This window comes from Talpa occidentalis, unplaced genomic scaffold (assembly GCF_014898055.3).
Source record: "Talpa occidentalis isolate TD23 unplaced genomic scaffold, MPIMG_talOcc4v2.1 talOcc4.12, whole genome shotgun sequence".
In the NCBI taxonomy this organism is placed as follows: Eukaryota; Metazoa; Chordata; class Mammalia; order Eulipotyphla; family Talpidae; genus Talpa; species Talpa occidentalis.
This window is the reverse complement of record NW_023601212.1, coordinates 84,865,222-84,888,074: the sequence shown is the minus strand read 5'-3', so window position 1 is coordinate 84,888,074 and position 22,853 is coordinate 84,865,222. Positions and strand designations below refer to the sequence as shown.

Below are 22,853 nucleotides of genomic sequence, written 5' to 3'. Positions count from 1 at the left end.
CAACCAATAAATCTGATGAAGAAGAAATCAAGAAAACCATCCTTTTATTATGAAACAACAAAAAAAAATCAAATACTTGGGAATAAACCTAACACAAAAGGTAAAGGACGTATACAAAGAAAACTATAAAACACCATTAAAAGGGCCTCCCCGGTGGTGCAGCGGTTGAGCACTGGGTTGCGAAGCTGCCAGCAGCTTCTGCAGTGCCGGTTCAATCCCCAGCTGCTCCCTGGCCACCGGAGGAGGATACCACATGGCGCGCAGACCTCTCCTGCCGCCCGCTGCTCCCCTCAGCAGTGTACTTCGGTCCTTCTGCCTGCTCTGCTCCCACTCTGGTGAATTCTCTCACCCTCCCACACTTCTGACTGTACCCAGTGCTTGTATAAATAAATAAATCTTTTTAAAAAAAGGCTCTTTAAAAAAAAAAAAAAAAACCATTAAAAGAAATAGAAGACGACACAAAGAAATGGAAAGACATCCCCTGCTCACAGATTGGTAGAATTAACATTATCAAAATGGCCATCCTACCAAAAGCAATTTACAGATTCAATGCTATTCCAATAAAAATTTCAATGACATTCTTCAAAGAAATAGAACAAATATTGATGGAATTCATATGGAATCACCAAAAACCCAGAATAGCCAAAGCTCTCCTGAAAAAATAAAAAAGAAGGGACTGGAGGCATCACACGTCCAGATTTCAAACTATACTACAAAGCCATAATAATCAAAACCGCATAGTATTGGAACAAGAACAGACACACAGAACAATGGAACCGAAAAGAAAATCCAGAAATAAACCCACAGAATTATGGTCAACTAATCTTTGACAAAGGAGCAAAGAATATGCAAGGGAGCAAAGAAAGTTTGTTTAGTAAATGGAGCTGGGAAAACTGGGTTGTTACATGCAAAAAATGAAGCTTGACTACTATCTCAAACCATGCACAAAACCAACTCAAAATGGATTAAAGAACCAGACATAAGACCTGAAACTATAAAATATATAGAAGGAAATACAAGCGAAACACTGCATGACATACACCTCAGCAACATCTTTAAAGACTCATCACCCATAACGAAGGCAAAGATAAACAGCTGGAACTATATCAAATTAAAGAGCTTCTGTACAGCAAAAGAGACAGTAACCAAAACAGAGACACCCACCAACTGGGAGAAAATTTTTGCACACAACACTAATGATAAGGACTGATCACCAAAACCTACAAAGAGCTGATGAGACACAAAAAAACAAAGTAAATAATCCAGTCAAAAAACGGGCAGAAGAGCTAAAAAGGAACTTCTCCAAAGAGGAAATGCAAATGGCCAACAGGCATATGAGAAAATGCTCAGCATAACTTGTAATCAAGGAAATGCAAATCAAAACTACAATGAGACACCATCTTACACCAGTGAGAAAGGCACATATTAAAAAAACCAGCTACAACAAATGTTGGCGAGGATGTGGAGAAAAAGGAACTCTTCCGCACTGCTGGTGGGAGTGCAAACTGGTCCAACCACTATGGAAAACTGTGTGGAGATTCCTCAACCTGCTCAAGATGGAGCTTCCATATGATCCAGCAATTCCACTCCTAGGTATTTACCCAGAGGACACAGAATCATTAATTCAAAAAGGCACCTGCACCCCTATGTTTATAGCAGCACTATTTACAACAGCTAAGCTATGGAAACAACCCAAATGCCCAAAAATAGATGACTGGATCAAGAAGATGTGGTACATATACACAATGGAATATTACTCAGCAATCAAAAAAATTAAACTCATGCAATTTGCAGCAACATGGATGGAGCTGGAAGGAATCATGCTCAGCAAAATAAGCCAGAAAGAAAAAGAAAAATACCGGATGGTCTCACTCATAGCAGGAATTTAGAAAACCTAAATAAGGGACCAGGAAAAAGACTAATTATAATAAAGTAAAAATCAAAATCAACAAGCAACTATGGACCAGAGACACACTACGGCAGGGTGGGGAGGGAGGAGGGAGGATTTGGGGTCAAAATAAGGGGGGTGGGGTAGGAATTGTATGGGGAATATAGCCAGGATGAAGATGCATACACTGTGCAAAGATGAAAAATGATGTAAAAATATATATTAAAAAAAGGGGGGGGGGACTTTTATTTACACAAACACTCTTGTTCCACAAATTGTAACACTATCTCATTTTTTACTTTGAGTTTAGAAACTCAATAGAATACTACTCAACAATCAAAAGATAATCTCATGCCATTTGTGGCAACAAGGATGGAATTGGAAGGGATTATTCTAAGCGAAATAAGCTACAAGGAGAAATAGAAATAGAACGGTTTTACTTACATGTGGAATATAAAGAAATAAAGAATCAAAGACAAATTTAAAAACCAACCCTAGAGGGCCTCCCCTGGTGGCGCAGCGGTTGAGCGCTGGGCTGCAAAGCTGCCTGCAGCCTCTGCAGCACCGGTTTGATCCCCGGCCCCAGGCAAGGGTCCCACATGGCACGCAGACCTCTCCTGTCTTGTCCGCTGCTTCCCTCAGCAGTGTATTTCGTCAGTCTGCCTTTTCTGTTCCCCACTCTGGCTCTGGTGAATCCTCTCACCCTCCCGCGCTTCTGACTGTACCAGTGCTTGTATAAATAAATACATAAATCTTAAAAACAAAAACAAAAAAACAACCCTAGAAAGCTGACCACAGCATCCAGGAGAGGAGGGAGAGAACACAGCAGATTGAGGGAGAATACAATGGACCATGGTGGAAGATTATGGGTTTTGGTGGTGGGAGAACTAAGGTTACCGCAGCCGTGGGGAGAAATCCTGTGTTATGAAAACATAAACAAGGATGTAAAATAATGGTTCTTAATTATAAAATATAAAAAATGATAAAAACAGTATGAAATTCAAATGGAGGAAACCCTGTTAATTTAGACCAACTTCTGTTCAACTGTGACTATTTGTAAACTAAGGCTATTTTTCTGAACAGTTTGTGTTATACACTCTTTCAGGTTTTCTTAATCAGAACTCAAAAATATATTAGTTTAAAATGAAAACCAGTAAGATATTGTCTTTAAAAGAAAAGCATTAGATGAGCTACGGGGGACAGGAAATAACAATCCATGGGAAGGACCATGGATTATGTTCTGGAAATTCCTGACATACAAACAACAGTCAGGAGCAATAGCATCCAGCACATCCAGGTGGAGCGTAGTCTGCCAGCAACTATTAATTATTGCCTTGCAAGCACCCAGCACTGGGTGAGACGGAAGCCATCAAGAAGCTTACAGATGTGCTGGAAAGATGTTAAAAGACGAAAGACTGAGAAACAATCTAAGCCTAAAACTGTATAGTACTGACTGGTCATGCCAAAAAGAGTAAAAAAACTGGTAAGTTCTATGTGTTCTGCAATTTCAGAGAAGGCTGCTGAAGATCTTAGGGTGAGAAACTTTGAGAACACAAACTGGAGCAGTGCTACTCAAGTGTGGTCTACTGACAACACCTGTCTGGTCTGCAAACTAACTGCTAATAGTCTGGGAAGAGTTGAAAAAATTGAGTAATGTTCAGAAACTTGCATATAGCAATTGCCAGTACCATGGCATTTTTGTCTTTTACAAAAGCCTCAGTCTGTAATGGATTAGAAATACAAAAAAAGGAGACAAACAAAATTGGTCCCTTACTACCCAAAGCCTGAGAACTTCAGCAAAGGCAAGAGCCACTCCAGGCAGAGACCCAGAGCACACCACCAGGAGCTAGCTGCAGTGGAGAGAGGAGGATGGGGCTTTGAAAACAACACTCCAAAAGGGAAGATCAGTGGTGAGGTAAACATAAATTGTTCCTCTGTTTATACACACAGTGTTCAAAGGCACTTAGTCCCCCTCAGAATAGGTTAAAATAGGGCCTCCCCGGTGGCGCAATGGTTGAGCGCTGGGTTGCGAAGCTCCCTGCGGCCTCTGCAGCGCCGGTTCGATCCCTGGCTGCTCCCCGCCCACCAGAGGAGGGTCCCACATGGCGCGCAGACCTCTCCTGCCGCCCGCTGCTCCCCTCAGCAGTGTACTTCGGTCCTTCTGCCTGTTCTGCTCCCCGCTCTGGCTCTGGTGAATTCTCTCACCCTCCCACGCTTCTGACTGTACCCAGTGCATGTATAAACAAACAAATAAATAAATAAAATACGTGCCTCTTTAAAAAAAAAAAAAAGAATAGGTTAAAATATTAAATTGAGTGTTTTTTTAATAGATTAAAAGTGGTGAAGTTTTCATGTTAATACATCATCCATCACTGAAACAGCAATTATCTTTACTAACGCAATAAATTACATTAGAAAATTAGAAAATGAAAGCCTAAAACAAATCATCCATATTCAGTCTCTCTGAGATACTACAACCAAGTATTTGAAATGCCCTAAATAAATCCAGTAATATTCACTTGCCCTCCATGGCACTTGCACTCACCACACTGTTGGGCAACTGCCACCATGGTGTAGTGGCGAATCAAGCTGGCCACAAAGGGCAGGGCACTGGGCCGGAGGTCTTTAATGACAGCAGACATGAAAGCCCCAGTCAGAGCCTGCTCAAACGTCTTCCGGGCTGGGGTGTCTTGGGCTTTGTAGCGATGTGATATGATGACATTAGGTATAGTCTTTTCTGTAAAGCTGAAAGACAAAGTTAAATTCATCCTAAGGACACCAAACCCATGAACTGATGATTCTCTTATAACTTATTTTTCAGCTTGTCCATTTTCTTCTTGCTCAGATAGGCTCAAGTGCATTGAAGGTATTTACAAAATAGTAGCACATTCCACATTTTCACAATTATTTTCTATTTTAACAAAGTTGATGTTTAATTTTGATCTTATATAGTTAAATCAATATAATTAAATAAGTAAGAGAAGTAACTCAAAGATCAAAGAGATGAAAAAAGCTCTATCTTAAAAGTTCTATACACCAGCTACATATGCTGAAAAAATCACAGCACTGGTACAGAATCAAAGAGGCTTGTCAATCTAACTGAAAAGGCATTTACTGCTAATCACATGAGATTAAATAAAACCTAAGAAGGCAGTGTCAAGGAAATAACAAACACAAGGATAAGAAACAGTCAATAGTATTTTAAAAATTATTAGCTTCTTCCAATCTTTAATAGCTCCAGATAATAGAAATTTCTTTCTATGACCAGAAACCTGCTTCATTCTAATTTTTGCCCCCTAACTCTGGTTGTGCTTCCAACTACATGGATGTCCTTCATTTCCACATGCCTGGATGTCCTTTGTTTCCACATGCAACATCTTTAATCAATGCAAACTGAGTAAACACCTCAGTATTTTCAGCTCTTACCAGCTGGTGACAATGCTTTTTGAAATTTCACTGGGGTCAAATGCCCAAAACAGATACCTGATTTCTACTATCTCCCTCAAGTGCTATTCCCCAATGTCCCTGACACCACAGCAATGGCACCTATGACTTAAGCCAAGAAAACCTGCTATCAGAGTAAGTTAGCCTTTCCATCCCTTCTGTGATACTCAGAGCAAAATCTAGTCTTCATCTCTTCCTCTCAAGTCCTGCCCTACCCATCTGTCCCTCTCAATCTGCTCCAGTGACACCGGCCTCTTGTTATGCTCACCAGAGGCATTCCCTGAGATTGATGTGAACTTTCTCTTGATATTTTCACAATATCCTCCCTTCAAACAGGTATCCTAATCCCTATTTAATGTCACCTACTCAGAGAGAACTTTCCTGATTGTCCTGTTTTTTAAAAATGCCCTTTTCCCATGTTATTCCCTTAGCCTGATAAACAACATTTGCTGCTACCTGAAATATATTGATATATATTTGTTCCTCTTGCCTGTTGTCCAGCTCCTTCACTAAAATATAGGTTCCCTGAAGGCAAGGATTTAGTCTTACACACCAATCTTGAGCAGTACCTGGCACTAGAAGGTACTTAACCTACGGCAACAGTGACGACAGACCCTGAATACAGAGAAGGCAGAAAGTGAAGGAGGATGCCTATCCACACGACTCACAGACACTGGGTTTTTTTTGTTGTTGTTTTTTTTAAACATTTATTTATTTATTTATTTATTTATTTATTTATTTATTTATTTATTTATTTATTTATTTATTTATACAAGCACTGGGTACAGTCAGAAGCGCGGGAGGGTGAGAGAATTCACCAGAGCCAGAGCGGGGAGCAGAGCAGGCAGAAGGACCGAAGCACACTGCTGAGGGGAGCAGTGGGCGGCAGGAGAGGTCTGCGCGCCATGTGGGATCCTCCTCCGGTGGCCGGGGAGCAGCCGGGGATAGAACAGGCGCTGCAGAAGCTGCTGGCAGCTTAGCAACCCAGCGCTCAACCGCTACACCACGGTGGGGGGGGGGGGGGTGAGGAGGCCCTCACAGACACTGGTTTTGTCTGTGAAAGAATGGAGGTCAAAATGTGAACAACTACACAGCAACTAGAAAAAAAATACAGGAGGGCCTCCCCTGGTGGCGCACCAGTTGAGTGCTGGGCTGCCAGGCTGCCCACAGCCTCTGCAGCGCCGGTTCGATCCCCGGCCGCTGGCAAGGGTCCCACATGGCACGGCCGACCTCTCCTGCCGTGCCCGCTGCTCCCCTCAGCAGTGTATTTCGTCAGTCTGCCTGTTCTGTTCCCCACTCTGGCTCTGGTGAATTCTCTCACCCTCCCGTGCTTCTGACTGTACCCAGTGCTTGTATAAATAAATAAATAAATAAATCTTGGAAAAAAAAAAAGAAAAAGAAAAAGAAAAAAGAAAAAAGAAAAAAAATACAGGAGAGTATCTTCATGACTGCCATAGAGGAGACTGTTTCTTACAAATTACATATAACAAGCACGAAAGAAAAAGGAAAAAGATATAAATTTGACCATGGTAAAATCATTAAGTTTTTGTTAACCAAAAATTCTTAAAACTGTAGAAACAATGACAAACAGGAAGCAATGAGTAAATTTAGCAGAGATATCTTGGTCTCTGAATCATTTCTGAAGAGTCTTCACTCCTTTTAGAGAGAATGATGATTCCAAGGCTATGGATAAGAAGGTACAGGTAAACCAGAAATTCAACTTGTAGAGCCAAAAAGCCATGTTATAAACCAGTGTTACAATAAAAACTGGGTTTTACCTATTCTGCATTTCTTACTGTTGTTTGAGTTTCCCATATTTTTCTCTCTGCATGCATTCTAGAAATTTCTTTTGACTTATTTCTTTTCTTTAAAAAAAAAATTTTTTTTTTAAGATTATTTACGCATACAAGTACTAGGGTAGAGGCCAGAGGTGTGGGGGGTGAGAGGATTCACCAGAGACAGAGTGAGGAACAGAAAGGAGGAATGACTGAAATACACTTCTGGGAGCAGCGGGCGAGTCAGGAGAGGTCTGCTGTGCCAGGGATCAAACTCGTGCTGCAGTGGTTGTGGATAGCTTCATAGGTTGTGTCTTAACTCCTTGTGCCACCAGGGAAGCCCTTGACTTATTTTTTATCTAAAGGGTCTCTCTCCCTCTTTTTAAACTGCTTGGATAGTTTCTTTTTTTTTTTTCTTTTTTAGATTTATTTATTTATACAAGAATGGGGTACAGGTCAGAGGCGTTGCGAGGGTGAGAGGATTCACCAGAGGAGCAGAACAGGCAGACTGATCAAAAACACTGGTTAGGGGAGCAGCAGGTGAGACAGGAGAGGTCTGCCGCACCATGTGGGTTTCACCCTGGCAGGGCAGGAATCGAACCCGTGCTGCAGAGGCTGCAGACAGCTTCACAGCACAGCGCTCAACCCACTGTGCCACTGGGGAGGCCCTGCTTGGATAGTTTCTATTTCTTGGTATAATTTTAAGTTTATCTTCACTTTAAACATAGTAAGCATTGTTAAAATCTAATTGTTAAGATTCTAATATTTAAAGTCTATCAGATATACTGCTTTCTGATGATTACACTGGTTCTTGGGCATATTGCCTTATTTCCTTGTACAATGGTTATCTCTGACTACTCTCTCTCTCCAATGTGCTTTTAACAACTGAGTATTCACTATTAACTCAGTATTATTTTGGTTGCTGTGTGAAATACAGTAACTTAGAGGAAAAATCCTTCCTTAGAACTTATAATACAGAAACATGATATACACTCATAATTATAAAAGATCACTGCATAAAGATCATAGCCTTCAGTGGTAAGAGCAAACCAAACAAACAAACCAAGCAAACATTACATGACAAATACTTAGGAAAAGAAAGGATTAGTATCGTCTAGAAAAGCAAAAGATCCATCAAGTGCCTATCATGTTCTAGGTACCATGGCTATAAGAGGAGCAAAAGGGGGAGAAAAGGCCATCATTGCCTTTTATTCTTGAAGTCTAGAGCCAAACAAAGAGACAGTAAATATAGACTGTGACTGAAATAAAGTCTTTTTTTTTTTAAAACATTTTAAAAGGACCAGGTTTATTAGGAAAAGTAAAGAAAATGATGCTTACACAGATACAAGCAGGCAAGAAGAGCTGCCTCTGAAAGGGACAGGTTTGCTAAAAGATACAACTGCATAGACACAGTCTTGGCACAAGAGATGCCTGAAGTCTAACTTTCAAGCACCCAAGTTCTTCCTCCCACTTTCTCTAAAATGCAACAGAAGACTAACTAGACACATAATATGCCATCTTCCTGACCTGAAGGTCATTACACTAAAATCTGAGAGGATCCTCTCTACCCCTAATTCCTGAAATAAGTTACATGTAATGGCAGGCAATTAAGTCTCCAACATACTTGGGGTGTGCAAGGAGCTGGTAAAGAGCGTGTTTATTGTCTTCCAGACTCATCATTGCCACCAGGAAGCACTTGATCACTTCCCACGCCTGCCTCCGGTAGTAGGGCTCAGTGTTGGCACTTTTCAGGCAGTCCAGAGCAGTTTCAATGGCCTACAACAAAGAAACACAAAAACTATAGTTTATAGTGAAATTACATGATTTGGAAGAGCTTGAATTGAAAACATATGCAGAACCTAAAAGAATCTTAATGCTTATTTTCAGCACTGTGGGCCGATTAAAGCTAGCAGGTATCCAACAAATGAAACCTCCAGAGAAGGCAGAGGTTTTTGAAATAGAAATTGCATGGTTCAGGGCCTCCCCAGTGGCGCAGCGGTTGAGCGCTGGGTTGCGAAGCTGCGCGCGGCCTCTGCGGCGCCGGTTCGATCCCCGGCTGCTCCCCGGCCACTGGAGGAGGGTCCCACATGGCGCGCAGACCTCTCCTGCCGCCCGCTGCTCCCCTCAGCAGTGTACTTCGGTCCTTCTGCCTGCTCAGCTCCCCGCTCTGGCTCTCGTGAATTCTCTCGCCCTCCCGCGCTTCTGACTGTACCCAGTGCATGTATAAACAAAACAAACAAAGAAACCAGCAAACAAATAAATAAAGCATGCCTCTATATATAAAAAAAAAAAAAAAAAAAAAAAAAGAAATTGCATGGTTCAAATTAAAAGGTAAAATGGAGTTTACTAATTTGGTGCTTAAACAGCCAATGGGAGATTCCAGAAATTAAGTGATCCTGAAGGCCTCCTGTAGTAGACTTGCTGGATTAAACTAGATTCTATGCCATCTACACAAATCAAGCCTTCATGAAAAGAAATATGTATTTTCTCCAGATCACATACTTTCTTGTGTCAAGGATCAAAACTATAAGGTGACTTTCCTATACTTGTATTAAATTCCCTGTTTAAAAATGAAGGATTGTTTTTTTTCTCCCCAGAAAACCTACAAGGCTATACCATACATTGTATCCATTTCATTTCAATTAGGTTATCTAGGAAGTCAGGGGATACATAATCACATACACAAATAACCTGAAGTATTCACCAGCTAAGATATTAATCTTAGTGATAATTGTATACATACGAGTCAATTAAAGATATATTCAGGCTGTGTGAGGAAAGAGTGTGAGGCAACAGGCCCAGAGGGACTACCCTCCATACCCAGCATGAGGGTACATAGCACACATGCACGCACAGTCACAGAGCGTGATGACAGCTCCTTAGTACATCGACCCCAGCTTGGGAGTCTGATTTCTTCTAAAGAATCAAAGAACTGTTGTTTCTTCTATTGCCTCTGATCTGGCCAGAAATAGGTAAATCATGTGAGGATAATTTTAGAAATGTGTTTTTAAAAATCAAAGTAAGTGATGAGCTCTAATTATGCATCAACAAGAATAAAGGGTTAGTAAGTATGCCACAACAGAATTACTTAAATGGCGATTCACTAGCACTCAGCTTGGTCATGCTGATCACGTCCTTCACCTAGTAGGCACCTTCAGCTCTGCAGGGCTGTACACAGCTCTTAGGAGGTTGGCCGCTGGGGAAGGAGCGCCATGAGCACTGGACAGTTCTATAAGGGTCAGGAAAACTATGGGAACCAAACGTTAGTACTTGGTTTGTACCATATTTTAGCTGCTTTTGGGAAAAACTACTATTAAAGAGATTTTCTTGCTGTTTAGTTTTTATCTAATACCAGCCTTGCCACTAATTATCATTAACTTAAGGACATTACCTAAAATGTGGGAATGTGCTACAGATAAAAGATGTTCACTATAGTAATTTTCAATGTAAGACAGTGAGAAATTAAATTATCAATATCCTACTAGGATAAAAAGAGTTTATTTGGCAAATATTTTGATAAAGGTTAGGGGGAAAAGCTAAGATCTCACCTCTGCGGTCTGGAGAAAACAGCACTGCTCTATGATTAGGGACAGAGAGAGGCAAAGGTAATGCATAGAGCTTGACAAACTAAGGGAAGGTGGATTTAGAAATGACAACAGATCCCAGAATGACATTCACACATGATATCCTTCCTCCCAAATGTATTAATCAAGTCTAGTTTAAAAAAATAAAAGATAAATGTGCCAAACTCTTTAATGCAATACAAGAGTACAGATCTGAGTTAGCCTGAGCAAAGGGAGGGCTTTGAGTCACTCCAGAATATGATCACTGGTTTAGGGCCAGATCTGTAAGGAGTTCAGGCTTGCTAAAATGACCAGTTACTCAAGACACACTCAAAGGGATAGATAAATGTTCTGAAAAGACATGGTAATGAAGGCTGTATCACAAGATAGGAAAAGGCTATATAAATAAGGGTGTAAAGCCATTGTGACAACACAGATTAAAATTAAGAAAACAGTATGTGTTAGAGCTTCCATGTGATCCCGCAATTCCACTTCTAGGTATTTACCCAAAGGACACAGAAACATCAATTCCAAAGAGCACCTGCACCCCTATGTTTATAGCAGCACTGTTTACAACAGTAAGCTTTGGAAACAACCCAAATGCCCAAAAATAGATGACTGGATCAAGAAGATGTGGTACATATACACCATGGAATATTACTCAGCATTCAAAAAAGATAAGCACATGCAATTTGCAGCAACATGGATGGAGCTGGAAGGGATCATGCTCAGCGAAATAAGCCAGAAAGAAAAAGAAAAATACCAGATGGTCTCACTCATAGCAGGAATCTAGAAAACTTAAATAAGGGACCAGGAAAAAGAATAACTATAAGAAAGAAAATATCAAAATCAACAAACAACTATGAACCAGAGACACTCTATGGGGTGTGGGGGGCGGGGAAAGGAGGGCTTGGGGTCAAAATAAGGGGGTTGTAATTGTATGGGGAATATAAAAATAAAATTTAAATAATAAAAAAAAACAGTATGTGTGACAGAGGACTAGGAGGGGTCAACAGGTGAAAGGGAAGTTTTCAATAAGGATAAAGCAAAAGTAATAAAATGGGACCCTCTGGTAAGAGTTTGAAGACATAGTTTGTTCACTGATTACACAATAAAACAAGCATTAGAGGGCTTACAAAGAAAAACCAAAGAGTTATCCATAGTGGGCAAAGGAGTCGAAGGGACGTAGTCGTCTGGAATAACCATGGGCAAAAATGAGGAATCTGGAAGTGACGGCACAGCAGACAAGGATGGAATTAACTTGAATTCCCAATGACACTTGAAGTAAAGTCTCTTGAGCATCAAAACAGACCACATTCAAAGGCAGGATAAGCAAGGGATCACCTTACAGTACATTGGGGAAGATGGAATTGCTCATAAGTCAAAAGTTCATGGGAGCAACACCCCTCACTGGCTTCGTGGTATTACAAAGCCCCCTGGCCAACCAATAAATCACCAATAAATTATACAAATTATTGAATACCTTTACAGCAGAATAACAGTAACTATTTTTAATTAAACAAGTACTATGTGCAGGCATTGATTTAAGTTATGTTGTTCTAGAAATTCCCTTCCCAAAAAAGAACATTTACCTATTTTCAAATGCAAGTTAACTTTCTTATAAAATGCAACTTATAGTATCTTTAAGAAGCTCCCGAAGACTTCCAAATTTACCTTCTCCATTGGAAGCTGAAGAGATGCTTTACAATCAGAAAATTCCACTGTAATACTGGGGCCTTGAACTTCAGTCACAACATAGTGCAGCTTCTGGGATTCCTTTAACATCTTCCTATTACTGCCACCAAATTTACCCAGTACACGATAGGCCACATGAGAAATGCTATCAGCAGGATTCCGCAAAGTGCGCCATAAAGCCTAAAAATAACATGCTTTCATTCAAATCTTTTGAAGGTAATGCATTCACAAGGTTCTCAAGTCAAAATTCAGACTTTGTAAAATATTATACAGCAAAAAATCTTCCCCCCACCTGTTTCCCAAACACACAGCTATCCTTCTTTGACAAAACCAATGTTACGAGTCTTACGTATCCTTACAGAGAAATTTTACGCCCTTACAGAAAAGTCATATACATTACAAATATAAATATTCTATCATGCCCCTAAAATACAAATAACATCATATTATAAATACTGCAGAGTTGAAGAGCAAGACAACTAAGCAGTATATTGTTTAGGCACATGTGCCAAATGGGATCAGAGGAGTTAGATGGAGTTAGATGGTACTTATATTGATTTTTTAAGTTATAAACATACTATATAAGTTACCTTGTACATTTCCAATCTCCTTAGAAAGGCTAAGGAGGGAAAGGTAGATTCCTGCATTATGGGAATAAGTAGTATGTACTTCCTACTCAAAATTATTATGAAAACACATGCACTCAATTATGGCTAACATTTGGCAATCTTCCTTCATTTTCTCATCAAAATTATTCTAAGTCTTAAAACTTCCCATAGCTCATATTTATATCTATTTTCTAAGGTTCCTCTGCCACAATGCACATTAGCGTCTAACAATAGTCAAGGTAAAGTCTTGGAGCTTTTCTCTAAACAAAATTTCAATTTGTCTTATGTTTCGGTAAGTTCAAAGAGGCTTCCCCAATGACAATTAAGTCTCCGCTGGCCCTCTCAATTTGCATATATCTTCAGGAGTGAGGACTTTGGCTGAACTCCCCAGGAGAGGCAGCACTGGATATGAGCATTTTCTATCTCCCAGTGCTCACACGTGGACTTAGCTAGTTAATGAGACTGGTGAGAAAGGACTGGGTACTTGTCTAGTAGGTGGGGTGACTGGGCCTCCAAAGCAAGAAGTACTTCTACCTGTCTCTTAGGGATATCTGCCTTGTGCAATAGCAAGAAGGCACAGGAACATCTTTGCCACCTCCCACCTGGTGCTCACTCAGGGCTGGGTCAGGCCTAGTCTGTCCTCTAAAACCAGCAGAACTGTTCTGGAGGTAGACTCTTAGCCAAGCCTCCCAATGACTGACTGGCAGATTGGGCTTGAAGGTTTTGTCCCTAGCCCTAAATGAAGTTCAAGATTTAAATTTCAGGGAGTTTCCCAACCTTAGCTTCAAGTCTAAGATGTAGTCTCCTATCTATTCTATTAAGAAAATCCTGTCTTTAAAAGTTATTGAGTCTCCATCATATAAAGCTGGTATTCTTACCCCTAACTTGGAATCAAATGTTCTATACTAAAGGGCAGATGAATAAAGAATAATAAGCCTAAACTGCTAATGATTACCAACCACATTACAAATCAATGCAACATCAAAACGTTAAAGAAAAATCTGATATTTGATATATGAGATTGATAAACAGAAAATGTAGTGTTTTAAAAATAATCTCATTTATTATCTGCTTTGTTTGTTTCCCTTGGGGTGGGAGAGAAACCTATACCTTCCCTTAAGAGTTTACATCTATTCATATATAACACAAGATCTGCTAACAAAGGATCTCCCTGAAAGCAACAGCAATTTTACAATAACCATAACATTTGCTATTGTTGTCATCGACTTAATGAGAACATGACACTTGTGAAAGCCCTCTGAAAAAGGACTATACTACAAATATTCATTCAATAATTGCAGTATTTCTTTACATCTTTTCATATGCCAGAAGACTGACAAAATAAGTAGAAAGCTACACCACTTCCTCTTGCAGAGAACTCACTGAGTACACTCAAGGGTAGTTGTCACTTCAATTCCAGAACCCACTAGCCTAAAATTCTCAGTAAAAACTCATTACGTGAGCACATGACAGACACCCTCTGCTGGTATTTACAAGAACACAGACTTACCTGCATGAGTTCTGCGCGCACAGGTTGAATGTGGTCGTAGAGAAAATCCGGCTGTAGATTATCTACACACAACTCCAGAGTCCTCAGGCCTTGGCTCACCAATGTCTGAGACCCATTAAGAGCAGACACCAAAGGATCCATTAACATGGGCAGATAGGGCAAGAGAGAGCTCAGCCGTACGGGCACTGTCAGACACAGCTCCACGAAGAGGTCCTTCATGTGCTGCTTATGCAGGCCACTTTGTAACATGTTCAGCCCTACAAAAAAGGGTTTGAGGCCATCAGAGGAGGTGTTCCTAGACACAAACCAGAGTTAACTGTACAAAATAACTTATCCACCTTTTATTATAAACATCAACGAGATGATAGAAGAATTTTTTTGTATTATAATCTATTTTCCAACTACATCCATGATTCCTTTTGTCTGTCATATTTATGGTGACAACAGCAAGTTGCACAGATTATAATTTAAGTTCTAATTAATATCAACTATTTAATATTAAATAATTAATCAGTCCAAACTAGACACAATCTCCAATAAGAAGCATTCAACTTTAGTTTGAGGTTTACAACCTTATATCCTTTTTAGGTAGCAGACTATAGCTGATGTGCATGCTCTAAAATAAACATATTAAAATCTACTTTTGTTTCTTATAAATGGAGGGAAGTTTCTTTTTATAAAGTCAACCTCTCCACTCTTCAGAAGGTAACCAACTATTTACTGAGTCCTTCCTATTAGAAACATGTCACATCAGGATGAAGAGAACTCATTGAAAAGATAAGTTATCAAGGAGACAATATCACAAAGTAGCAGCAACAGATACAGAAGCCAAAGAGAAGGTGGAAGAAGGCCGTCTAAGAGTCCAGAAGGGGACCCGACTAAAAGGTAGGTGGAGAGAAATAAGCTTTTGTGATGGACATACAGCTATGTTACACTCAACATATTCAAGTATTTCTCAAGTTGTTTCCTGAGCATGCAGTTATAAATGGCTTCTCTTTTAAGAATTAGCAAAGAAAGTACAGAAGAGTCAATCCCTCACCAAGAGCTTAAACTTACAAAAAAAAATTCCTAGGCAGCTCTTTCTGCCCGCTTGTGTCTGCGTCTTCTTCTTTCCTTTTCCTAATAAATCTGTCCTTTTAAAATGTAAAAAAAAAAAAAAAAATTCCTAGGATAGTGTTTCTAATCAGTTCATACCCATAAACATTCAATGGACTCAAAATCCCATTTAACAATAAATCCTCCAACATTCCTAATTATACAGGAATTACAAGGTTCTGCTTATACAAATTAGCAACTAAACTATGAACTTATATACTAGACTCGATAACTTGCTTTTTCTCTTCTCTGCTTTCTTTCAGTTGTGGAAGGATCTTTCATCTTACTAGACCACTAGAAACCACCTTCCAGACTTGCTTACCAAATGCTCCCAAAAGGCAACCCAGCCTTAACCTGGGTAATTAAAGCCTTCCAATTCTCATTCACCTCTATAGAGGGAGGGAAAACTCCATCCCTAAAGAGGAGTGCTCCCTCCAAGAAATCCCACTCCCTTTAAAGAGGGAAGGACATGGGGACACAGACACACACATGCACACAGTACAGAGACATACACATATATCCCTCACCCTCACCCGGCAGAGAAGCCCCAGAGTAAGCAAGGGCAGCAATACTCATGCATGCACAACACTAAAATGCAACCGGAATCATCGCTCTGACCTTGTAGGAGGTTCGGTAATAGAGGCAAAAATTCCTGATACAGGAGATCATGGCTACCTCCCCCAATGGAGCGGAACAGGGCCCGAAGCAGCAGGAAGTAGTTATAGGGCTCCTTGGCAGTCTGTGCAAGCTCCATTGAGCTGTTGACAATCTTGTGCAGGTGAGGCTGTGGGGTAGAGAAATACAGGTTATAGGTTCTAAATGAGGGTTCACTGCAATTAACCAGGAATGGAAGGTCATTCTGATTAATTTATTCTAAAAGGAAAAATATTCTGCCATAAATGGAAGAGAATTTTTATAAGATTTTTGTTCTGCCACCTGCTGTTTTTAGAGATTGATGTAACCATGGACAGAGAATTAGCTATTTGTTAGACTCAAACAACTGACAAGGTCAAATTATATACAATTTGTCATGGATAGTAATGTGTTAGCAGACACATTCCTCTAAGGAGATCTTAATAAAAGAATGCAAATTCGTCAGAAATATTGATTTAATGGGAAAAATAGTCCTACCAATGATATTTACATATTGCCACAGATATATATACACAAAAAAGAAACAAAGTTAAAGTGAAAAATAGCTAATGTGAGAACTAACACACAGTCAAACATTTCTCATCATATCTGAGAAGACATTTCTCCTCTACCACTTTCATATAACTTAACTTCAGAAATAAAGATGATGGGCTCCTATTTTACTTGTATAATCCAGGAAAAGTGAGTTTAAAAAAGGAAATTAATTGTGGCAAAGTTAATGACAACCACTGACTACCATAAAAATTCTTAACTTTTCATTTTAAATCACCAGGTAAATTAAGTTCTGTTTAGAAACAGATGAATCATGTTTCACATTTGACCCTTACTGGTTACAAATATTTATTAATTCAAAGGATACTTTACAAATATAAAAGTCACTCCACATTCTGTTCAAAGGAAAAAACAAGAATTAAAAAAACCCTGAACACAAAGAACTACGTGGATCTGAGTAAGCCATACCTTCAGCATTTGTTCATTTTCAGCTGCAAAGAGGGAGACTGAGCCAAAGACCAACTTAAACAGCTTGAGGTACAGGTTGGAGAGCTCCACATTGGAACCCATTTCAGGCAGGCGGTCAAGAAGATATTCCACCAGAATTGTGGCAAACAGGGCAGAGGTAGTAGGATTTGCCAAGAAGGAATTGGCAACAATCTGTCAAAACAAGCAGCACAGGTGACAAAAATGTCATCAAAGTCATTTTAAAAGTAACTAGCTTGGGGCCTCCCCGGTGGCGCAGCGGCTGAGCGCTGGGTTGCAAAGCTGCCCGCAGCCTCTGCAGTGCAGGTTCAATCCCCGGCCACCAGGCGAGGGTCCCACATGGCGCGCAGACCTCTCCTGCTGCCCGCTGCTCCCCTCAGCAGTGTACTTCAGTCTGCCTGCTCTGCTCCCCGCTCTGGCTCTGGTGAATTCTCTCACCCTCCCGTGCTTCTGACTGTACTCAGTGCTTGTATAAATAAATAAAAATAAATCTTAAAAAAAAAAGTCTTTAAAAAAAAAGTTATCTTTATCTTCTGAAAAAGTTTTTCATATTATGAAAAATGGCCTATTACCTCAAAATTTTGCTGTTAGCACAATCTTTTGATGATTTAGCAAATCATCAAAAAATATATACAATAGAAAAAATATACATGTAATAGAACACCAAATATTCAAGACATAAACAAAGAATTTTAAAGTAATGCAGAGAGGACACAAGAAAAGTTTCATACCTGAAGAGCATAATTTTTTGAGATTCGTTCCACCATGTAAGGGACTGTCGTTTGGAAGATTTCTTTAAATGTTAAGGGATTCATCATTGTGAACACACCAGCAAAGTGTTCCAATACCTCCTTTTCTTCCTTCATTCTAACAGTCTGGCAGTTTGCTACTCGAATGTATGTTTGTCCATTTCCTGCTATCTGGACCTAACATAGGGAAAAATAAGGGCACTGAAGCTCAATGTTTCAAAATGTATTCCATAACATAATCAGATCAACTGTATACTTAAAACACAGCACTTGAATTAGATAATAAATGCTCCCTCCCCATCTTTTCAATTTCTCTACCATCAACTTAATTTGGAAAATAATTTTTTAAAGCTTCTTTTTAATTCCAAACAGAAATTTAGTAAACTAAAATCTTGTATTCCTATCACATTGAATTTACACTATCTTGCCCACAAAATACACACAATGATCTCTACAATTCTCACCATAAATGCAATACCATGTTTCAAAGCAAACTGGGCCTACAAATAGTGCATATTAACCAAATAGTAAAAGCTCTCTCAAGACCTATTCTGTCATTAGCATCTCTAGTTCTTATGGGTATTTTCCTTATTCAGTGATCTGGTTTGAGGGTTTGAGGGGACTTCCTTACCTGATAAATATCTAAAGCCTGCATTGCATATTTCACAAGTTTTATGTAAATCTGAGTCTCTTTGGGCTGTAACTGCTTGTTGGGAATGAACTGAGATTCTAGAAGAGAGATAGCATATTAAGTTGACATGAATAAAACCCACTGTGTGAAAAACATTTGTCTCAATACTCAAGAAAGAGTACGGCCTCCCCGGTGGCGCAGTGGTTGAGCGCTGGACTGCGAAGCTGCCCACAGCCTCTACAGCGCCGGTGTGATCCCCAGATGGTGACGAGGGTCCCACATGGCACGGCAGACCTCTCTTGCCATGCCCGCTGCTCCCCTCAGCAATGTACTTTGTCACTCTGCCTGTTCTGTTCCCCACTCTGGCTCTGGTAAATTCTTTCACCCTCCCGCACTTCTGACTGTACCCAGTGCTTGTATAAATAAATACATAAATCTTTCAAAAAAGAAAAAAACATTCAAGAGAATTACCACCAGGTGCTTTACAAGATGTTATGCCCCACGTGATGGTCTTCACACCACAGACCAAGGTTTTTACCAAACTTCGGCAATCTGTGACTTGGAATGTCTGCTTGTCTTCCTTATCCTTTTCTCCTTGCTTCTCGAAGGGAGGCACAGGGGCTGGTGTCACAGGGGTGGCAGGTGTAGGGGGAGGGGGTGGGGGTGGTGCTGGAGTGGGCACTGGAGCAGGTGAGGGAGCAGGGCCTGGAGCAGCAGGGGCAGTGGGCACCCCTGGCAGAGCTGCTTCCACAGCTCCAAGTTCTGACTGTGGCTTGCACTTCTTAAAAATGGCAGAGAGTTGATATCGAGCAATGGTATGGAATTTGAGAACAAAAACCTAACAGGAAAAGAAAGTTGAGGGAAAAGACAAAATTTATTCCTCTTCAATAGACCAAACAACACTTTCAGAAGATAGAAAAGAAACACTTTCTGTAACTAACATCTGAAGTAGTTCTGCTTCATAAAACTTGTGGTTTCTCCCCCACAATAACTACAGCAGTATCTATATCCCTTTTCCTTGTGAAGAACCAGCCTCAGGAAAGCTGGTGATTGGCCTATTAAAAGCAGGACCTGGATGCAGCCCAGAAACTCCCTTTCCACACTATTGCCCACTACTGGGACTGTATTTTATGTGGCACCTAACTGGTTACTTCTCCAGAGATGTTCACAGCTAAGTTAGCACTGCGCTTTATAAAGTGTTCCAGAAAATATCTCTTCTAATTACTTGCTGATAACTATGTTAAGAACTTTCATGGGCCCTTCAACCATCCTAGGAGGCAGACACTGTGATTCTCCCTGGTCAGAAGGCTAGCACAGAGAAGTTAAACATTTTGCCTAAGGACACTTGGTTAGTTAATGGGGTAGTCAGGATTTGAACTTAGGTGGCCTAGCTCCTGGGGTCAAGCTTGGCAATCAGGAGGTGCTATTAACTTGCCAGTGAAACAGTAACACAAGTATAGCATTGTGGGAACACAGAGTGTGGTACCTCCAACATCCGCATCAGTACATCTCTCCCGTTGCCACTCTCCTGCTCACTCTTGGAGCGGATACAGTCCACCAGGTTCAACAGGAGCTTACAGGACATGGTCTGGATGCTGCTGGGCAGGGATTCGTCATCAATATTCTTGGCAAAGAGCTGGACAGCGAGGGAAAGGTCACTGAGAGGCAGATGTTGACGGACGTGGTGTACAAGGTCAGCCAGGGTGCTGTAGGCAAGGGGCCTGTGGACAGAGACCTCTGTTAGTGTGTCTCTACATCCCCACTGGGCCATGTTTGCAGGCTGCTGTTTGCTGTTTCTAGTACTACCTGCCCCAGGAAAAGCACCACTGGGAGGGGATGTTTGGGGTATATTTTATATGGTTCTAGTTTCCACCACATTACACTCTCTCAACCAACCAACAACTAAAACACCCAAATCTTGTCTTGTTGCTGAAATGTTTATTTTCACGTTAAAAGGTTAATTTCAAAGATAGACTTGCACTGAATGGGCTTTGATGCTCAATGTTAATTGCATGTCAAATAATAGCTCACATATTGTGACTAACTTATAGATACAATAATTTGGGGGCTACCAAGTGCTTTCACTCCCTAAACATTTGGACACCCACCATGTGCTAGACACTAAGTTGGACACCAGAGATCTTATGGACAAAAGGGGGCAGTAGGGACAAAAAGCCAGGGAAACTTTTGGATGGAAAAAACAGCAAGGACAAATGTGTGGCAACTGCCTGGAGTAGCCCAGAAGATGGGGAGGCCATGAGGCTCTAGCAGGTCAGAGAGGAGAACAACACAAGTGATGGGAAACCAGTAGGCAAAGCCAACTCCTAAGGGAGTCACATGCCCTAGTCAAGAGTCTGGGTTTTCTTGAAGGGCAACCTAAAACCAAGGAAGTTCAAGCAGGAATACCATGATCTAATGACCAGCACCAGTCTTACTTAATAGTTTGTAACAATTTTATATAGAAAACACAGTGAACACTATAGACTATATTCAAAGTATTCTGTGTATTATCAAAAGACCTATCACTCCTCTCTTATTAGAACCAAAAAATTGCTAACGTTGATTGATTTTACATACTAACAGAAAATAAAATAATCACTATGCCCTTTAGAAACAATAACAGGATCACAACTACATTTATTTAATAAAATGCATAAGAACTTATGACTAGAAGGAAATACACCAAAACATTAGCCATGTTTCCTGACACTGTGCAGCTCCAAAAGAATTTTCTTCCTTCTTTCCTCTTGGTAGGCTATCAGATAGTCTTATCAGAAAGCTACACTTACATAGAAAACAAAAAAACTAAATGCTGGTTGGATAAAGTATTACCTATAATTTATTTCAAGACAAGTACTCTAATTTCTCTCCTTTTAAGGCACAAAAATAATCCAGGGCCTTTCCAAAATTTCTTGAATCTGAAATCCAGTGGGAGAGAAAAGGCTCAACATTCTGTTTGTTGAAACATTTCTAACATAGTATCAGGAATGCTGCCCCTCCCATTTAATCAACCAGATATCAAGGGTTTAATCTCATACCTGAGAGTCTCTCGAGCAGTATATCCTGAACCAATTAGTATGGATTCGTCAAATAGCTTGTCCATGCAAGGAATGAATTCTAGAATACAAATGTCCATTATATATATATGTGTGTCACCAATTAAATCAATTCTATATTAAGTTACTAAATGGTGCTTTCACAGTAGCCAGTCTGCAGTTAATTATCAATCCAGATTTGGAAAAAATTAGAGATCAGAAAGCTAGTCTTTTGGGCCTCCCCAGTGGCGCAGCGGTTGAGCGCTAGATTGCGAAGCTGCCCGCAGCCTCTGCGGCGCCGGTTCGATCCCCGGCTGCTCCCCGGCTACCAGAGGAGGGTCCCACATGGCGCGCAGACCTCTCCTGCCGCCCGCTGCTCCCCTCAGCAGTGTACTTCGGTCCTTCTGCCTGCTCTGCTCCCCGCTCTGGCTCTGGTGAATTCTCTCACCCTCCCGCGCTTCTGACTGTACCCAGTACATGTGTAAACAAAACAAACAAACAAACAAATAAATAAATAAAAACATGCCTCTATAAAATAAATAAATAAAAATAAAATTAAAAAAAAAAAGAAAGCTAGTCTTTTGTGCTTTTACTCTAAGACACTGGTATTGCTGTTAATATAGACCATATGCAATCAAAAATGCAACTAAGGTTATATTCAGTCAGAGTAAAGTAAACTTCATGCTCATAATACTTCACTGGAGGCATATTGCAGCACTGCCACCATCCACCCAAACCTGGCTGGAGAATGGAACAAATTTCTAAATGCCACTTTATCTACAGCCCTGAAGTCAATAAAGTATTTCTGCATATAAATTATAAATATCTATGAAATATTAGTGTTCTCATAGGCAATGGGTCCAGTTTAGGATCCCAACTCCCTGGATGAGACTAAATAGAAATCATGGGGGCTCCTGTCCCTCTGTAGGCAGAACTATGACAAAAAAGTCTCTCTCCTTCCCTAGAGACCTCAAGACTTAACCAGCGTAGAGATAACTGGTCTCCACTCAGGGGCAATTCACATTTCTAAGGATATCAGAGAAGGTGGCAGCCTGCATCCTCCAGATCTCCATTCTACACTATCTTTGAAGAACTCTGGCCAAAAACATTCCCAGGGCATTTAGATTCTGGAAAATGTCTGACATCACTGCCAACTTTTTAAGTCAGTCAAGTAAAGTACATTTTCACCAGCAAAAAGCTTCTGAGGGTTAAAGATAAAAAAGAAATG

At 40.4% G+C, this 22,853-nt stretch overlaps 1 protein-coding gene across 1 annotated transcript in view; it reads right to left on the bottom strand.

Annotated features, from left to right (window-relative positions):
* TRRAP (transformation/transcription domain associated protein) overlaps window positions 1–22,853 on the bottom strand; it is a 111,774-nt gene that overhangs the window by 67,349 nt on the left and 21,572 nt on the right. Inside the window, 11 exon segments of the mRNA XM_054693708.1 lie at window positions 4,434–4,633; window positions 8,732–8,883; window positions 12,345–12,545; window positions 14,484–14,740; window positions 16,197–16,362; window positions 17,193–17,384; window positions 17,942–18,136; window positions 18,591–18,688; window positions 19,062–19,428; window positions 20,077–20,311; window positions 21,629–21,707. Coding sequence (XP_054549683.1) covers window positions 4,434–4,633; window positions 8,732–8,883; window positions 12,345–12,545; window positions 14,484–14,740; window positions 16,197–16,362; window positions 17,193–17,384; window positions 17,942–18,136; window positions 18,591–18,688; window positions 19,062–19,428; window positions 20,077–20,311; window positions 21,629–21,707 — 2,142 coding nt within the window.